At 51.7% G+C, this 15,289-nt stretch overlaps 2 protein-coding genes across 2 annotated transcripts in view; both read left to right on the top strand.

Moving 5' to 3' along the window:
• The window catches only part of TSPEAR (thrombospondin type laminin G domain and EAR repeats), a 98,439-nt gene that overhangs the window by 59,642 nt on the left and 23,508 nt on the right, over positions 1 to 15,289 (top strand). The window contains exon 4 of the mRNA XM_088834813.1: positions 14,270 to 14,508. Within this exon, the coding sequence (XP_088690939.1) occupies positions 14,270 to 14,508 (239 nt within the window). The remainder of the gene's footprint in view (positions 1 to 14,269; positions 14,509 to 15,289) is intronic.
• On the top strand, positions 2,502 to 8,837 carry LOC129548574 (uncharacterized). Its single transcript, XM_055415085.2, has 2 exons — positions 2,502 to 3,261; positions 8,130 to 8,837. Exons 1-2 carry the CDS (start codon positions 2,563 to 2,565, stop codon positions 8,835 to 8,837), a joined length of 1,407 nt encoding a protein of 468 aa, XP_055271060.2. The 5' UTR covers positions 2,502 to 2,562.

Raw genomic sequence — 15,289 nt, 5'->3', positions numbered from 1 at the left:
TCTTTGGGGAAATGCAAGTTGAATTATACTAAGGTACTGCTGCTGCTGCTAAGTCGCCTCAGTCGTGTCCGACTCTATGCGACCCCATAGACGGCAGCCCACCAGGCTCCTCCACCCCTGGGATTCTCCAGGCAAGAACAGTGGAGTGGGTTGCCATTTCCTTCTCCAGTGCATGAAAGTGAAAAGCGAAAGTGAAGTCGCTCGGTCATGTCTGACTCTTAGCAACCCCATGGACTGCAGCCTACCAGGTTCCTCCATCCAAGGGATTTTCCAGGCAAGAGTACTGGAGTGTGTCACCAGTGCCTTCTCCGATACTAAGGTACTACTGCATACCTATTGTTGTTGTGTAGTCACTAAGTGAAGTGAAGTAAAAGTTGCTCAGTTGTGTCTGACTCTTAATTCTCTAGGCCAGAATACTGGAGTGGATAGCCCTACCCTTCTCCAGGGGATCTTCCCAACCCAGGGATCGAACCCAGGTCTCCCACATTGCAGGCATATTCTTTACCAGCTGAGCCACATGGGAAGTCCAAGAACACTGGAATGGGTAGGCTATCCCTTCTCCAGCAGATCTTCCCGACCTAGGGATTGAACCGGGGTCTCCTGCATTGCAGGTGGATTCTTTACCAACTGAGCTATGAGGGAAGCCCTGTTTAGTCACTAAGTTGTGTTTAACTCTTTGCCACCCCATGGACTGTAGCCTGCCAGGCTCCTCTGTCCATAGGATTTCCCAGGCAAGAATACTGGAGTGGGTTGCTAGTTCCCTCTTCAGAGGATTTTCCCACCCAGGAAATCAAACTCACATCTCCTGCATTGGCGGGTGGATTCTTAACCACCGCGCCATCTGGGAAGCCCTCACACCTATTAGAATGGCCAGAATTAAAGCCCTCACAGTATCTACTGATGGCCAAGGATATACAGCCACAAGAACGTTCACACATTGCTGGTGGGAATGCAGAATGGCGTAGCCACTTGGGGAAAGAGCTTAGCAGGCTCCTCTCAAGCCAAACATACAGTTCCCATCCGATCCAGCTGTGCCGTGCCTGGGTGGTTATCCTAGAGAAACGAAAACACGATCACACAAAAACCTGTTCACAAAGAACATTGAGAGCAGGTTTGTTCATAATCATCAAAAATAGGAAATCATGAAAAATGTCTCCCAACTGTCCAATGAACACATGGTAGAGCACACTCACCACGGACACTACACAGCAGGAAAAGGGGTGAGCCTCGGATCCACACAGCACCACGGCCTCTGCATTTTGAGCAAAAGAAGCCAGACCCTGAAGGCCACCTGGTGTACGATTCCATGTATGTGACCGCCTAGAAAAGTCACAACTGCAGGGATTGTGAATCAGCACTTGCCTGGGGCTTTGGACCAAGGGAGGGACTGATTCCAGTGGAACAGGAGTTTGGGGGCCTGTGTGGTCTGGTGGGGGTGTGTCTGTGTTTGTCAAAACTCAGAGAACTGCACATTGCAAAGAGTGGGTCGAAGCCAGAGGGGTGGGGCAGCTAACAAGCACTTGCTTCTACAGGGTCGACCCGATGACCCGCCTCTCCCTTAGTCTGCTTTTTGCTGACTTTGTTGTTCTTTGTTGTTATTTTCTATATTCTGCCTGCCATTGGGGTCGCTTCTTTTCTGGACCATGTACCCTCAAGGTGGTTTTTACAGATACTGTACGAGAGGCTTCTTCTCAGAATAGCTGTCCTATCCAAAATGCTGTAATCTCCATCCACCTGATAATCCACTTCCCTCAGACTCAAGATTTGGTTGCACTGTCTTCAGGTATGTTGGTTGGCTGAGCGAAGTCGGATGCCAAGCTCTCTGGAAGCTTTTAGGCTGTTTCCTCGTATTTGGTGTCAGACACGTCACCATGCACCGCTTTCCATTCATCTTGTCCTGTGTTTGGTCAAAGTTCCAAATCTGAAGCATCATGTTTCTTTCCCTTCTCTCTGGAAAACATTCTGTTTCTCCCTTTGCTGCACACATTCTATCTCTGGAGACCCTGCCTGATGGAGCTGGGCCTTCCCTCCATCCTGCTCTGTGCTCGAGACATGTCTTGGTTCTTCTCACTTACTCCTTCTCCCTTTGGCTGGTCTGTCCACTGTTCAGCCCTGGTGCTTGAGAGGGACGTCCTACAGCAGGTGACAGCACTGTCCCAACTTTGGGCTCTGCGATGCCAAGTCACTGAGACTGGGGGTTCACAACCACTCAGCCATGGAGACAGGTGGGAGGGGAGCAGCTGGCAGGCACACACGGGTGGGGCTTCGGGACCCTAGATTAGTCCTGTGTTTGCTGAGAGAACCCCACATCACTCAGGAGTGATCCAGCCCTCAACCAGGACATGCATTTTACAAGCAGCAAACTTTTGTGTAAATAAACAAGAAGTAATATGGGCTCAAACAAAAAACAAGGAAAGGGAAGCCTCAGGGAGCCTTCAGCTGGCCCAACACACACCTGGACGGGGTATAAAAGGCCCACAGCCCTGAGCAGCACTCACACACTCACTCACTCACTCACACACACTCACATCCAAACCCTCCTCCAGCCCCACCGCCTCCAACATGGCTTCCTCTGCCTTGTCTGTCTGCTCCAGTGACCTGAGCTACGGCAGCCGGGTCTGCATGCCTGGGTCCTGTGACTCCTGCACTGACTCCTCCTGGCACGTGGATGACTGTCCAGAGAGCTGCTGCGAGCCCCCCTGCTGTGCCCCCAGCTGCTGCGCCCCAGCCCCCCGCCTGACCCTCCTCTGCGCCCCAGTGAGCTGCGAGTCCAGCCCCTGCTGCCAGCCAGCCTGCAGCAGCTCCTGCCTGGCCTTGTACTGCCAGCAGTCTAGCTGCCAGCCCTCCTGCTGCACCTCCTCCCCCTGCCAGCAGGCCTGCTGTGTGCCCGTCTGCTGTAGACCCGTCTGCTGCACACCTGTGTGCTGCAGGCCCGTCTGCTGCACACCTGTGTGCTGCAGGCCCGTGTGCTGCAGGCCTGTCTGCTGCACACCTGTGTGCTGCAGGCCCGTGTGCTGTGAGGCCTCGCCCTGCTCAGCCTCCTCGTGCTGCCAGCCCAACCCCTGCTCCTCGGTCAGTTGCAGACCCTCCTCCTCCGTGTCCCTCCTCTGCCGTCCCGTGTGCCGCCCCGCCTGCTGCGTGCCCACCTCCTCCTGCCAGCCCAGCTGCTGCCGCCCAGCCTCCTGTGTGTCTCTGCTCTGCCGGCCCGCATGCTCCCGCCCTGCTTGCTGCCTCCCAACCTCAGCCCCAGAGCCCTGTTGCTGACCTGGCACATTACCAACTCCTTCCAGAGCCAGCGCTGACTTTCACCTGAAATTTCTGTAGCCTTGAGCCCAGTCTGGGGTCTCCTTCTGCCCCAGACTTGCCTGTTAGCAGCCTGGGCTGGCTCCTGTTCCCTCCAGGCCCTGAGTGTCAGCCAGCATCCTGCTCTCCATCCTTGTTGGTCATGGATTTTGTCCTAGGTGAGGGGTCTGCCTGTTAACAAATAAAGTCACTGTCATGCCCTCTCTGTGCCTTGAGTACATACCTGTTCAAACCCTGGGAAAGACCTCTGTTGTGGAGAGTGGGCGGGGCTGGTTTAGAAACTGGCCTTGAGCTGCGTCCAGGACAGTAACATCACCAGGCATGGCTAACCACACCCTGCTACTCTCTGCCTGGGTGTCCTGTGGCCACCAGTCCACTGCAGCCTCCAGTCCAGAGGATCCTGCTCACCTGTAGACCCCTGCATGAAGCGAGTCATGGGGTGGCAGTGGGGCACATGTTCGGGCCCCAGGCTTGCACACTGAGAACATGGGGCCTCACTAGGGACAAAGGAGACCCATTTAATAAACATCTGCCTTGAATATGTAAAGCTTACTTCAGAAACAGCTTCAGACAGGCTGGTGCCAGCCATTCCCTAGTGCCCTGGACATGAGTGTGAGTGCTTCCTGCTGTGTGCAAAGGTCTGGATGGTGAGAGCCACATGCAATGATGTTGGGAGCCTGTGTGAGTCAGGGTTCTCCAGAGAAAGAACCAATAAGACATGTGCACATATGCAGAGAGACTGATGTTGAGGAGCTGGCTCACACAGTTTGGTGGCGGGCAAGGCCCAAATCTGCAGGGTGAGCTTCCTGGGAAGAGTTGGTGTTGTAGCTACAGATGACCTGCTGGTAGAATCTCCTTCTCCTTGGGGGACCTCAGTCTGTTCTCAAGGTCTTCAACTGCTTGGGTGTGGCCCACCCACATTGTGTAGAGCAATCTGTTTTACTCAGAGTCCACTGATTTCAGTATTGATCTCACCCAAGAAGCAACTGTGTCATGACATCCAGACATATTTCCCCAGACAATTGGGCACCGTGGCCTGGTCAAGTTGACACTTGAAGCTATCCATCACAGGGACCGACAGCCAAGGGGGATGGGCTATTTGGAAGTGGCAGGTGCTCACTGGGCAATGCCCTCAGGAATTCAGGTATTAAGGCAGCTATCCCTCTTGGGAAATACGGGGAGGAGAGACATACCCTGGCCCTGTCGGGACAGTGTTGGGTAGGCAAAAACCTGCGGGGCAGTGTGAGGGCCTTGACTGAGGGCCTCAAATGTAATTGTACATAGTATAATATGCATGCATGTGTGCTGAGTTGCTTCAAGCAAGTCTGATTCTTTGTGACCTTATGGACTGTAACCTTACTGTCCCGACTCTTCTGTCCATGAGAGTCTCCAGGCAAGAGTACAGGAGTGGGTTTCTGTGCCCTCCTCCAGGGGATCTTACTGACCCAGGGATCAAACCTGTGTCTGCTGCAGTTCCTGCTGGCAGGCGAATTCTCTACTGCTGAGCCACAGGGGAAGCCCCACTCATATAACAGCCACATTTAAAATGAAAAAAGACAGGTAGAGTTTATTTAATTACATTTTATTAAACCCAATATATGCAAAATTTTTAAAGATGGGAATACCAGACCACCTTACCTGTCTCCTGAGAAACCTGTATGTGGGTCAAGAAGCAATCATTAGAACTGGATATATGGCAGCAGACTGGTTCCAAATTGGGAAAAGAGCATCAAGGCTCTATATTGTCACCCTGCTTATTTAGCTTATATGCAGAGTACATCACATGAAATGCCAGACGGGATAGCTGGAATCAAGATGGCTAGGAGAAATATCAACAACCTCAGTTATGCAGATGATACCACCCTTATGGCAGAAAGTGAAGGGAAACTAAAGAGTCTCTTGATGAAAGTGAAAGAGGAGAGTGAAAAAGCTGACATGAAACTCAGCATTCAAAAAACTAAGATCATGGCATCCAGTCCCATCACTTCATGGGAAATAGATGGGGAGACAATGGAAACAGTGACAGACTTTATTTTTTTTGGGGCTCCAGAATCACTGCAGTTGGTGACTGCAGCCATGAATTTAAAAGATGCTTGCTCCTTAGAAGAAAAGCTATGACCAACCTAGACAGCATATTAAAAAGCAGAGACATGACTTTGCCAACAATGGTCCATCTAGTCAAGGCTATGGTTTTTCCAGTGGTCATGTATGGATGTGAGAGTTGGATTATGAAGAAAGCTGATTGCAGAAGAATTGATGCTTTTGAACTGTGGTGTTGGAGAAGACTCTTGAGAGTCCCTTGGACTGCAAGGAGATCCAACCAGTCCATCCTAAAGGAGATCAGTCCTGGGTTTTCATTGGAAGGACTGATGTTGAAGCTGAAACTCCAGTACTTTGGCCACCTGATGTGAAGAACTGACTCATTAGAAAAGACTAATGTTGGGAAAGACTGACGGCAAAAGGAGTAGAGGGCGGCAGAGGCTGAGATGCTTAGATAGCATCATCAACTCAGTGGGTATGAATTTGAGCAAACTATAGGAGACAGACACGACTGAGCGACTTCACTTTCACTTTTCACTTTCACACATTGGAGAAGGAAATGGCAACCCACTCCAGTGTTCTTGCCTGGAGAATCCCAAGGACGGGGGAGCCTGGTGGGCTTCCGTTTATGGGGTCACACAGAGTCGGACACGACTGAAGTGACTTAGCAGCAGCAGCAGCATAGGAGACAATGGAGGACAGAGGATCCTGGCGTGCTGCAGTCCATAGGGTCGCAAATAATTGGACTTAGTGACTGAACAACAACAGTCCAAAAGCTTAGCGTTTCAATACACCTGATATTAATAAAGTATCAGAACCTCACCAGGGTCGCTGCCTGGGGAGGATCAGACTTTGTGTACCAACAGAACCCATTGCTCTGGCTGTTTAGACTTCTTTTCCTTTTCTTCTCACCTACACCTGCCCAGTTCCCCATGTGCTCCTGTATGTTTCGTCACTTGGCTGTTTGTCTTCTTTCTTTCTCGTTTTTGTTTTTGAGACTATTTTAACCTGGACCATTTCTAAAGTCTTTATTGAATTTGTTACCACACTGCTTCTTTTTTGTGTTTGGGTTTTTCTGGCTGAGGGGTGTGCAGGATCTTGGCTCCCTGACCAGGGACTGAACCCACAACGCGTGCACTGGAAGGTGGATCCTTAACCACTGGACCTCCAGGGGAGCCCCATCATTTGTCTTGTTTCTTTAAATGTTTCTCCAAGAGGGAAACAGGAGTAGAGTGTTTTCCAGGCTCTTGCTTATGTGAAAATACACTGCTGTTCTCTTGAGAAAGATAGAAGGGGCTTCCCAGGTGGCACTCGTGGTAAAGAATTGGCCTGCCAATGCAGGCAAAAGATGTAATAATTTGAAAATAGGAAAAATCAGCCTTAGTCCCCAGTATTCCCCCAGAAGCTCTGTGTCTTTCACTGTTCGGTGGGAGAGGTCCGGGGTCCCCCTGGTCAGGGTTCATTTCCAGACTGTCGACCGTTTCTTCCTGCCTGGAGATGGAGCTGCCCTTCATTCGGTTCATTTAAAAATTGCCAATGTATGACTAGGGTGGGCCCTAAAAATCCAATGCTCTTGAATTCATGAGACCCTTCCAGTCAAAACACATGCCCCTTGGTACACTCAGCTCAGAGCGGTTTGTGTTCAGTCCTCTCTTTACTGTTTTATCCTAGCTCATCCTTCTTCCTTGTTAGCAACTGAGCAATCACTTTTGGTGTCAGCGAAACACATGATCTGTTTGCTACAATTTTTCTCATCGTATTTGGGGATTTATGCTTTGCCTGTGTTGGAGTAGAAGCGGCACCTCACTCCAGCGTTCTTGCCTGGAGAATCCCAGGGACAGAGGAACCTGGCGGGCTCCAGTCCATGGGTCACAAAGAGTCGGACACGACTGAGCACCTGAGCAAGCAGGCATACTTCTGTGGTTTGGAGGAACTAGCAGTGTTTGTGCAAAAAACCAGAGTTGATTCTCTGTGGTGTTAATTTTGCTCTTTCCCGCCTCTGAGGTAAAGTTTCAGCTCAGCTGCCTGGTGGTAAACAACCTTGGACACATGCTTCCTTCTGCATGTAGCACTGAAGTTGGCCTGGGGGAAGGCCTGGGTAAGAGCCTCAATCCTATACACAGATGGCTGGCTTCCAGTGCTGATATTTGGGCTGTGTGACCTGGAGATGGTTGCTTAACGTCTCTGTGCCTGGGCTTCCTCGTCTATTTACAGAAACTTCCTTCCTTCCCTCAGCATTGCTCCTGTTGTTCTGTCACTCAGTTGTGTCCCCCTCTTCGTGACCCCATGGACTGCAGCACAGCAGGCTTCCCTGTCCTTCACCATCTCCCAGAGGTTGCACAGACTCATGTCCATTAAGTCAATGATGCTATCTAACCAACTCATCCTCTGTTGTCCCCTTCTCCTGCTTTAATCTTTCCCAGCATCAGGGTCTTTTCTAATGAATCAGGTGGCCAAAGGATTGGAGCTTCAGCTTCAGCAAAGGTCCTTCCAATGAATATTCAGGGTTGATTTCCTTTAGGATCTTACCTCAGATATTTTCTATATCTTTTTTTGGAGCCAAACAAAGATGAAATGGGAAAACATTCTGCAACATGGGATATTTACGCTCACAGGTTTAATGAGTGAAAACTATTGTGGAAACTACGCCAGCACTAATGAGGGGCTCCTGCTGCCAGCTCTCAAACCCAACAAGGAAGGGAGGGCCTGGGAGTCTCCTGTGGGGACAACACAAGCCAGGGGCCAGGTATAAAAGCCCTGCATCCCCAAGCACCTCACACACACAGCTCATACACTCACACACATTCAAACCCTCCTCCAACCCCACCGCCTCCACCATGGCAGCCTCCACCCTGTCCGTCTGCTCCAGCAACCGGAGCTATGACTGTCCAGAGAGCTGCTGCGAGCCCCCCTGCTGTGCCCCCAGCTGCTGCACCCCAGCCCCGCACCTGACCCTCCTCTGTGCCCCAGTGAGCTGCGAGTCCAGCCCCTGCTGCCAGCCAGCCTGCAGCAGCTCCTGCCCAGAATCGTGCTGTCAGCAGTCTAGCTGCCAGCCCTCCTGCTGCACCTCCTCCCCCTGCCAGCAGGCCTGCTGTGTGCCCGTCTGCTGCAGGCCCGTCTGCTGCACACCTGTCTGCTGTGAGGCCTCCCCCTGCTCAACCTTCTCATGCTGCCAGCAGTCTAGCTGCCAGCCCTCCTGCTGCACCTTCTCCCCCTGCCAGCAGGCCTGCTCTGTGCCTGTCTGCTGCAGGCCCGTCTGCTGCACACCTGTCTGCTGCAAGCCTGTGTGCTGTGAGTCCTCCCCCTGCTGCAGACCCTCCTCTTCCGTGTCCCTCCTCTGTCGCCCTGTGTGCCGCCCCGCCTGCTGCGTGCCCGCCTCCTCCTGCCAGCCCAGCTGCTGCCGCCCGGCCTCCTCTGTGTCCCTGCTCTGCCAGCCTGCATGCTCCCGCCCAGCCTGCTATGTCCCCATCTCGGCCCCAGAGCCCTGCTGCTGACCTGGCACGTCACTTGAGGGCCAGCCTGCCTCAGGTCCCACCTGTGACTCAGTCCTCCCAGCCTCCCTCTGTCCTGACCTGGGCTTGGTGGCTGCCCTCACTCAGGACAGGTTCCCTGATGTCTCCACTGTCCTGACCGACTGACCTCTCACTACTGCTCCAGGAACCCCAACCTCACGGCTCCCAAGGCTCCTGCCTCCCAGCAATCGCCTCCAGCTCTCTCTGGGTCACCTGCCGCCCTGCCCCTCCAGGCCCTCTGTCTGGGTCACTTGGCCTAAACTTCCAACCTTGGGTGCACCCCCTTGGGCACCAGGATAAATAAACTCAGTTCATCACATGATCAGCTCCCTTCAGCTCACCTTCACTGAGGGTCAACTCAGGGTTTGGACCAGACACTGGTCTTCTCCAGCTACAAGTATTTCTAGGGGTGAGTGACAGCCACCAGAAGGGCAGTGGCCTGACTCCTCTGGGCAGGCACACTGTGTGGGGCTCCTGCCCTCGCTGGGAAGGACCAGGTTGCTCAGGTCCTGTGGTCCTGGGAGGTGAACGTGGCGGGAGTGGAGGTGTCTGTCCAGCCCAGATGCGCTGACTGTGACGTCAGCGTCTTCCCCAGCTCCTGCCTTGCCCCAGCCACACCGTGAGCATGTCATCCCACTGTGCCCTCCGGCACACACTCCTGAGAGCTGGCTCCTGGAGATCCTTCCTAGGGGAAGATAAGCGCAGGGGCCACGAGTGTTCCCTTGGCGCTGGAGTGGCCAGAGGCCAAGTGACCCAAACTGTCCACATGGATGTTACTAAATTAGGTGTTAAATTAAACTTGAGGACCATGAATGCTTTCTGCTTTAGTGTAATACTTGCGTGAAATTTCACTCACACTTTCACATGGGCAAAGACTTGCTAAAAGATTATATTCTGTATTTTACATATCTGCTTAGCATGTAGATTTATTCACTTTCGATTCTTTACCTTTTGTGTGATATTAGGCTAGAAATTGTTGTTCAGTCGTTAAGTTGTGTCCGACTCTTTGTGACTCCATAGACTGCAGCATGCCAGCCTTCCCTGTCCTTCACTATTTCCTGAAGTTTGCTCAAACTCATGTCTGTTGAGTTGGTGATGCCATCCAACCATCTCATTCTCTGTCACCCCCTTCTCCTCTTGCCCTCAGTCTTTCCCAGCACCAGGGTCTTTTTCCAGTGAGTCAGCTCTTCGCATCAGGTGGCCAAAGTGTTGGCACTTCAGCTTCAGCATCAGTCCTTCCAATGAATATTCAGGGTTGATTTCGTTTAGGATTGACTGGTTTGATCTCCTTACTGTCCAAGGAACTCTCAAGAGTCTTCTCCAGCACCACAGTTTCAAAGCATCAATTCTTTGGCACTCAGCCTTCTTTATTTTTAGGCTAGAAATGAACAAACTCTAAGTTGCATTAACAAACAGTCAAGTATGTACGGTCTGTCTGTGGTTCAAGCTGGAAAGTGATGCTCAGATGGGTACCGGGAGCCAGCGAGGGAAATCCTACCCGTGGCAAAGGTCAATTGGGGAAGAGGCCTGACGGGCAAAGGCTAATCAGGACTCGAGGAACCCCCTGGACTTACCCGAGCATCTACCCCAAAGAAAACCGGAGTCTGACTGCCTTACTATCTTACGCCTCTTACAAGTCCTCTAATACTTACGGGGGCTTCCCCCCAACCACCTTTCTCTGAAAACATTAATTCAGAGCTGTAGTTAAAAAGTTCTCCTCGGCTTAATAGGAGTGTTCCAATCCAAGCCCCTCTGATAGCTTTCTAACTTGCATGACAAGTTTGTCCGGGTTCTTACAACTACGAATGTGACTGTTTACAGCCTCCCAACCATGCAAGGACAGAAAGCCTAATATTCTAAAATACAGGAATTTGTTGAAGAAGTTAAAATCATTAGAATAGTACTAAAAAAGATTTCATTGTTGAATCAATGCTTGCTGCAAAGTTTCCTCTATCTATTGTATCCTTGGAAATATGTTAATCACATATAGAGAAAATAAGTAGTAGCCTTTGATTTAACCACATCAGATCTTAAGTTAATAAATTCCTTTCTTGTAGCTCACTACACCCTTGCCTTATAGGAATGTAACCTTGTCATGTGTTTTTGGAGAATAGCGCTGACTTTAGGAAAATCACCTTGAAAGAATATAAGCCTTTTTCTAGCTAACTAACGTTTGTTAGGAGAGAGGGCCATAAACTGTTAGCAGGCCTCCTGGCCAGAAGATGATGTAAACCACCTAAAACTTTTGTATATCACGAGACATACAAAAATAAGCCCTGATCCTGATAAGGGTCAAGACTGCTGACCCCGTGTGATTTTGGCGTGACTCTATACCTCCCTTTCTCTATTTTTTATGTGCACAACTTAGGGTATAAAAGCAGCACTGGAAAAGAAAGTTTTGGGCCTTGCTCACTGAAGCTTGGTCTCCCCGTGTCGTTCTTTCTCTTTTTCCATCCTTTTCTCTATTCTCCTTTTTCTGGTTGAGATTCTTGGAGCGCTGGGCCCTCTGAGTTTACTTATCTGCCTGGGCTTCTAAGACCCACTCGAGGGGATGCCCTGGTGGGGTGCCTCAAGTGATTCGAGAGGGCGCCTGCGGCCTACGTAAACAGAGCAAGCCCCGCGCTGGGGTTTTATTGGTTTCCTGCGTAAACCAAGGAATCATCAGCCCCTGTCTCTCCCTCTCTCTCTCTCTCTCGCTGATGCCGACGCCGTTCATCCCGAGGATACCCTGGGTCCATATCGAGGCAGGTCCCCGATAGCTGGGGTTGCTTGTGTTTGGAGATGGTGATCATGCGGGTTGTGAGAGGTTTTAAAATTGTGGTAAAATATATGTAAAGTGGAATTTTACTTCTAGCCCTTTTAAGTGTATGGTTCAGTGGCATTAAGGACAGTCACACTGTTGTGCAGCGATCACCACTGCCCACCTCCAGAACCTTTTTCATCGTCCCCAAAATGGACCTCTGCAGACACTGAATAGTAGCTCCCCAACACCCCCCAGTCCCTGGTACCCACTCTGCTTTCTGTCTCTGACCCTGACCCCTTCAGCGGTCTCATATGAGTGCATTGTACACTAGCTGTCCTTCTGTGACTGGCTTACATCACTCAGCATATTGTCCTCAAGGTTTATCCACATTGATGTCAGAACTTCCTTTTTAAGGTTGAATAATATCTCATTGCATGAATGCACCACATCTTACTTATCCGTTTCTTCACTGATGGACACTGGTTGCTGTGACACTTTAACTATTGAGAGTAATGTAGGTAAGAACAGGGGTGTACAATTGCCTCTTCCAGACACTGCTCTTGGTCCTTTGGGGTGTCTGCCAAAAGTGGAATTGCTCAGTCAGATGGTTCAGTTCGGTTCAGTTCAATCGCTCAGTCGTGTCCGACTCCTTGCGACCCCATGAATCACAGCACGCCAGGCCTCCCTGTCCATCACCAACTCCTGGAGTTCACTCAAACTCATGTCCATCGAGTCGGTGATGCCATCCAGCCATCTCATTCTCTGTCGTCCCCATCTCCTCCCACCTCCAATCCCTCCCAGCATCAGACTCTTTTCCAGTGAGTCAACTCGTCTCATGAGGTGGCCAAAGTATTGGAGTTTCAGCTTTAGCATCAGTCCTTCCAATGAACACCCAGGATTGATCTCCTTCAGAATGGACTGGTTGGATCTCCTTGCAGTCCAAGGGACTCTCAAGAGCCTTCTCCAGCACCACAGTTCAAAAGCATCAATTCTTTGGCGATCAGCTTTCTTCACAGTCCAACTCTCACATCCATACATGATCACGGGAAAAACCATAGCTTTGACTAGACGGACCTTGGTTGGCAAAGTAATGTCTCTGCTTTTTAATATGTTATCTAGGTTGGTGATAACTTTCCTTCCAAGGAGTACGCGTCTTTTAATTTCATGGGTGCAGTCAGCATCTGCAGTGATTTTGGAGCCCAAAAAAATAAAGTCTGACACTGTTTCCACTGTTTTTCCATCTATTTCCCATGAAGTGATGGGACCAGATGCCATGATCTTTGTTTTCTGAATGTTGAGCTTCAAGCCAAACCTTCCACTCTCCTCTTTCACCTTCATCAAGAAGCTTTTGAGTTCCTCTTCACTTTCTGCCGTAAGGGTGGTGTCATCTGAATATCTAAGGTTATTGATATTTCTCCTGGCAATCTTAATTCCAGCTTGTGCTTCCTCCAACCCAGCGTTCCTCATAATGTACTCTGCATATAAGTTAAATAAGCTGGGTGACAATATACAACCTTGACGCACTCCTTTTCCTATTTGGAACCAGTCTGTTGTTCCGTGTCCAGTTCTAACTGTTGCTTCCTGACCTGCATACAGGTTTCTCAAGAGGCAGGTCAGGTGGTCTGGTATTCCCATCTCTTTCAGAATGTTCCACAGTTTATTGTGATCCACACAGTCAAAGGCTTTGGCATAGACAATGAAGCAGAAATAGATGTTTTTCTGGAACTCTCTTGCTTTCTCCATGATCCAGTGGATGTTGGCAATTTGATCTCTGGTGCCTCTGCCTTTTCTAAAACCTGCTTGAACATCTGGGAGTTCACGGTTCACATATTGCTGAAGCCTGGCTTGGAGAATTTTGAGCATGACTTTACTAGCGTGTGAGATGAGTGCAATTGTGCGGTAGTTTGAGCATTCTTTGGTAATTCCACATAAATTTTTGAGGAGTCTCCTTATTGCTTTTTTATTTCTTAATTGGTGAGCATACACGCTGAGAAATCCACAGTTCAAAAAGGCACATGTACCCCAACGTTCCTTACTGTTTTTATTAATATCACCACTACTCCCTCACCAACAGTGCACAGGGCCGCCAATTTCCCCATGTCCTCGCCAGCACTGGCAGTTTCCTGTTTCACTGACCGTAGCTGTCCTCAGGGACACGGGCGGTTTGTTTGGTCTTATGATAGACTCAGGCACTGCAGTCTGGAGCCCCCGCTCTCACCTGTCCCCACCTGCGCCCCTCCCCTGCCCCTTCACCTGTCCTGATCCCTTACCTGCCCCGCCCCTTCACCCGTCACGCCCCTCACCCGCCCTGCCTCTCAACGTCCCGCGCCTCACCTCACCTGCCCCGCCCCTCGGTGCCCCGCCCCTCACCGCCACGCCCCTCAATGCCCCGCCCCTAACCTCACCTGCCCCGCCCCTAACCTCACCTCCCCGCCCCTCAATGCCCCGCCCCTCACCTCACCTGCCCCGCCCCTCACCTCACCTGCCCCGCCCCTCACCTCACCCTCCCCGCCCCTCGGTGCCCCGCCCCTCACCCTCCCCGCCCCTCGGTGCCCCGCCCCTCACCTCCCCGCCCCTCAATGCCCCGCCCCCACCCTCCCCGCCCCTCGGTGCCCCGCCCCTCACCTCCACGCCCCTCACCTCACCCCACCCCCCGCCCCCTCTCTTGCAGAAGAATGAGTACCTGCTGGCAGTGGTGGCGGAGGAGCGGGACTCGCTGCTGCTGGGGCTGCGCTACTCGCCCACCCAGCTGCATTTCCTCTTCCTCAGCGAGGACGGGGCAGGCGCCTGGCAGACCCGCGTGTCCTTCCGCAGCCCGGCTCTGGTGGACGGCCAGTGGCACGTGCTGGTCTTGGCCGTGTCCGAGGGCTCCTTTTCGCTCACTACGGACTGCGGCCCCGCCATGGACATGTAGGTACAGCGACACCTTGAGAGGGTCACGTGGGGCTGTGTGCTACCTGGCAAGGTCGGTCCACACAGCCAGCCCGTACATGTGGCTGCCCCGGGACAGCTCGCAGTACACACGTGGCCCTGGGCCTAGGGCCTGAGCCCTGGCGGATGCGGTCAGGCTGGAGGAGGAGCGCCAGGCTCCGCTGGTGGACCTGGAGCTGCCCCACTAGAAAAGCGGTGGGTGGGGACGCACGGGTGGGAAGGGAGCCGAAGCCTGCCCGCGTCCTCGCTGTGTGGATTGGACTTGATCATTGAGTAAGAGCACTGCTAAAGAGTTGGTAGCATCGCTTAAAGGCCCAGAGGAAGGTCAGGGTGAACTCTGGCACCAGGAGCCCAAAAGGAGCTGCACTGATCCAGCCCAGGGCTTTTTCCCCCTATATATATATATATTTATTTTTGGCTCTGTCTGGTTTCAGTTGCCCCAGCAGGTGGGGTCTTTCCTCCTGGTGCAGGGCCTTCTGTCTAGTGTGTCCCCCAGCTCCAGAGTTCTGGGGCTCAATAGTTCTGTTGCACAGGCTTAGTTGCCCCACAGCATGTGGGATCTTGGTTCTCAGACCAGGGATCAAACCCATGTCCCCTGCGTTGGAAGGCAGGTTCTTAACCACTGGACTGCCAGGGATGTCCTGAGGCACAGGTCTTGCTTTGTAACTTTCAACCCATCATTTAACCTCTCTGACTCAGTTTCCTCTTCTGGGATGAGGGAATAAATAGCAAAACTCCCAATTAAAGGTGCAGTACAATC

Source organism: Moschus berezovskii, chromosome 1 (assembly GCF_049115385.1).
Source record: "Moschus berezovskii isolate FMDL1 chromosome 1, NW_MosBer_1.0, whole genome shotgun sequence".
Taxonomy (NCBI): domain Eukaryota; kingdom Metazoa; phylum Chordata; class Mammalia; order Artiodactyla; family Moschidae; genus Moschus; species Moschus berezovskii.
This window is presented reverse-complemented; position numbering and strand designations above follow the sequence as displayed.

What these genes read in the sequence shown, in the direction of transcription:
- LOC129548574 (XM_055415085.2), top strand. Translation starts at nt 2,563, where the DNA reads ATGGCTTCCTCTGCCTTGTCTGTCTGCTCCAGTGACCTGAGCTACGGC. An exon ending in CAGCCCCAGAGCCCTGTTGC is followed by an intron (nt 3,262 to 8,129) that starts TGACCTGGCACA and finishes TCACACACACAG; the next exon opens with CTCATACACTCACACACATT.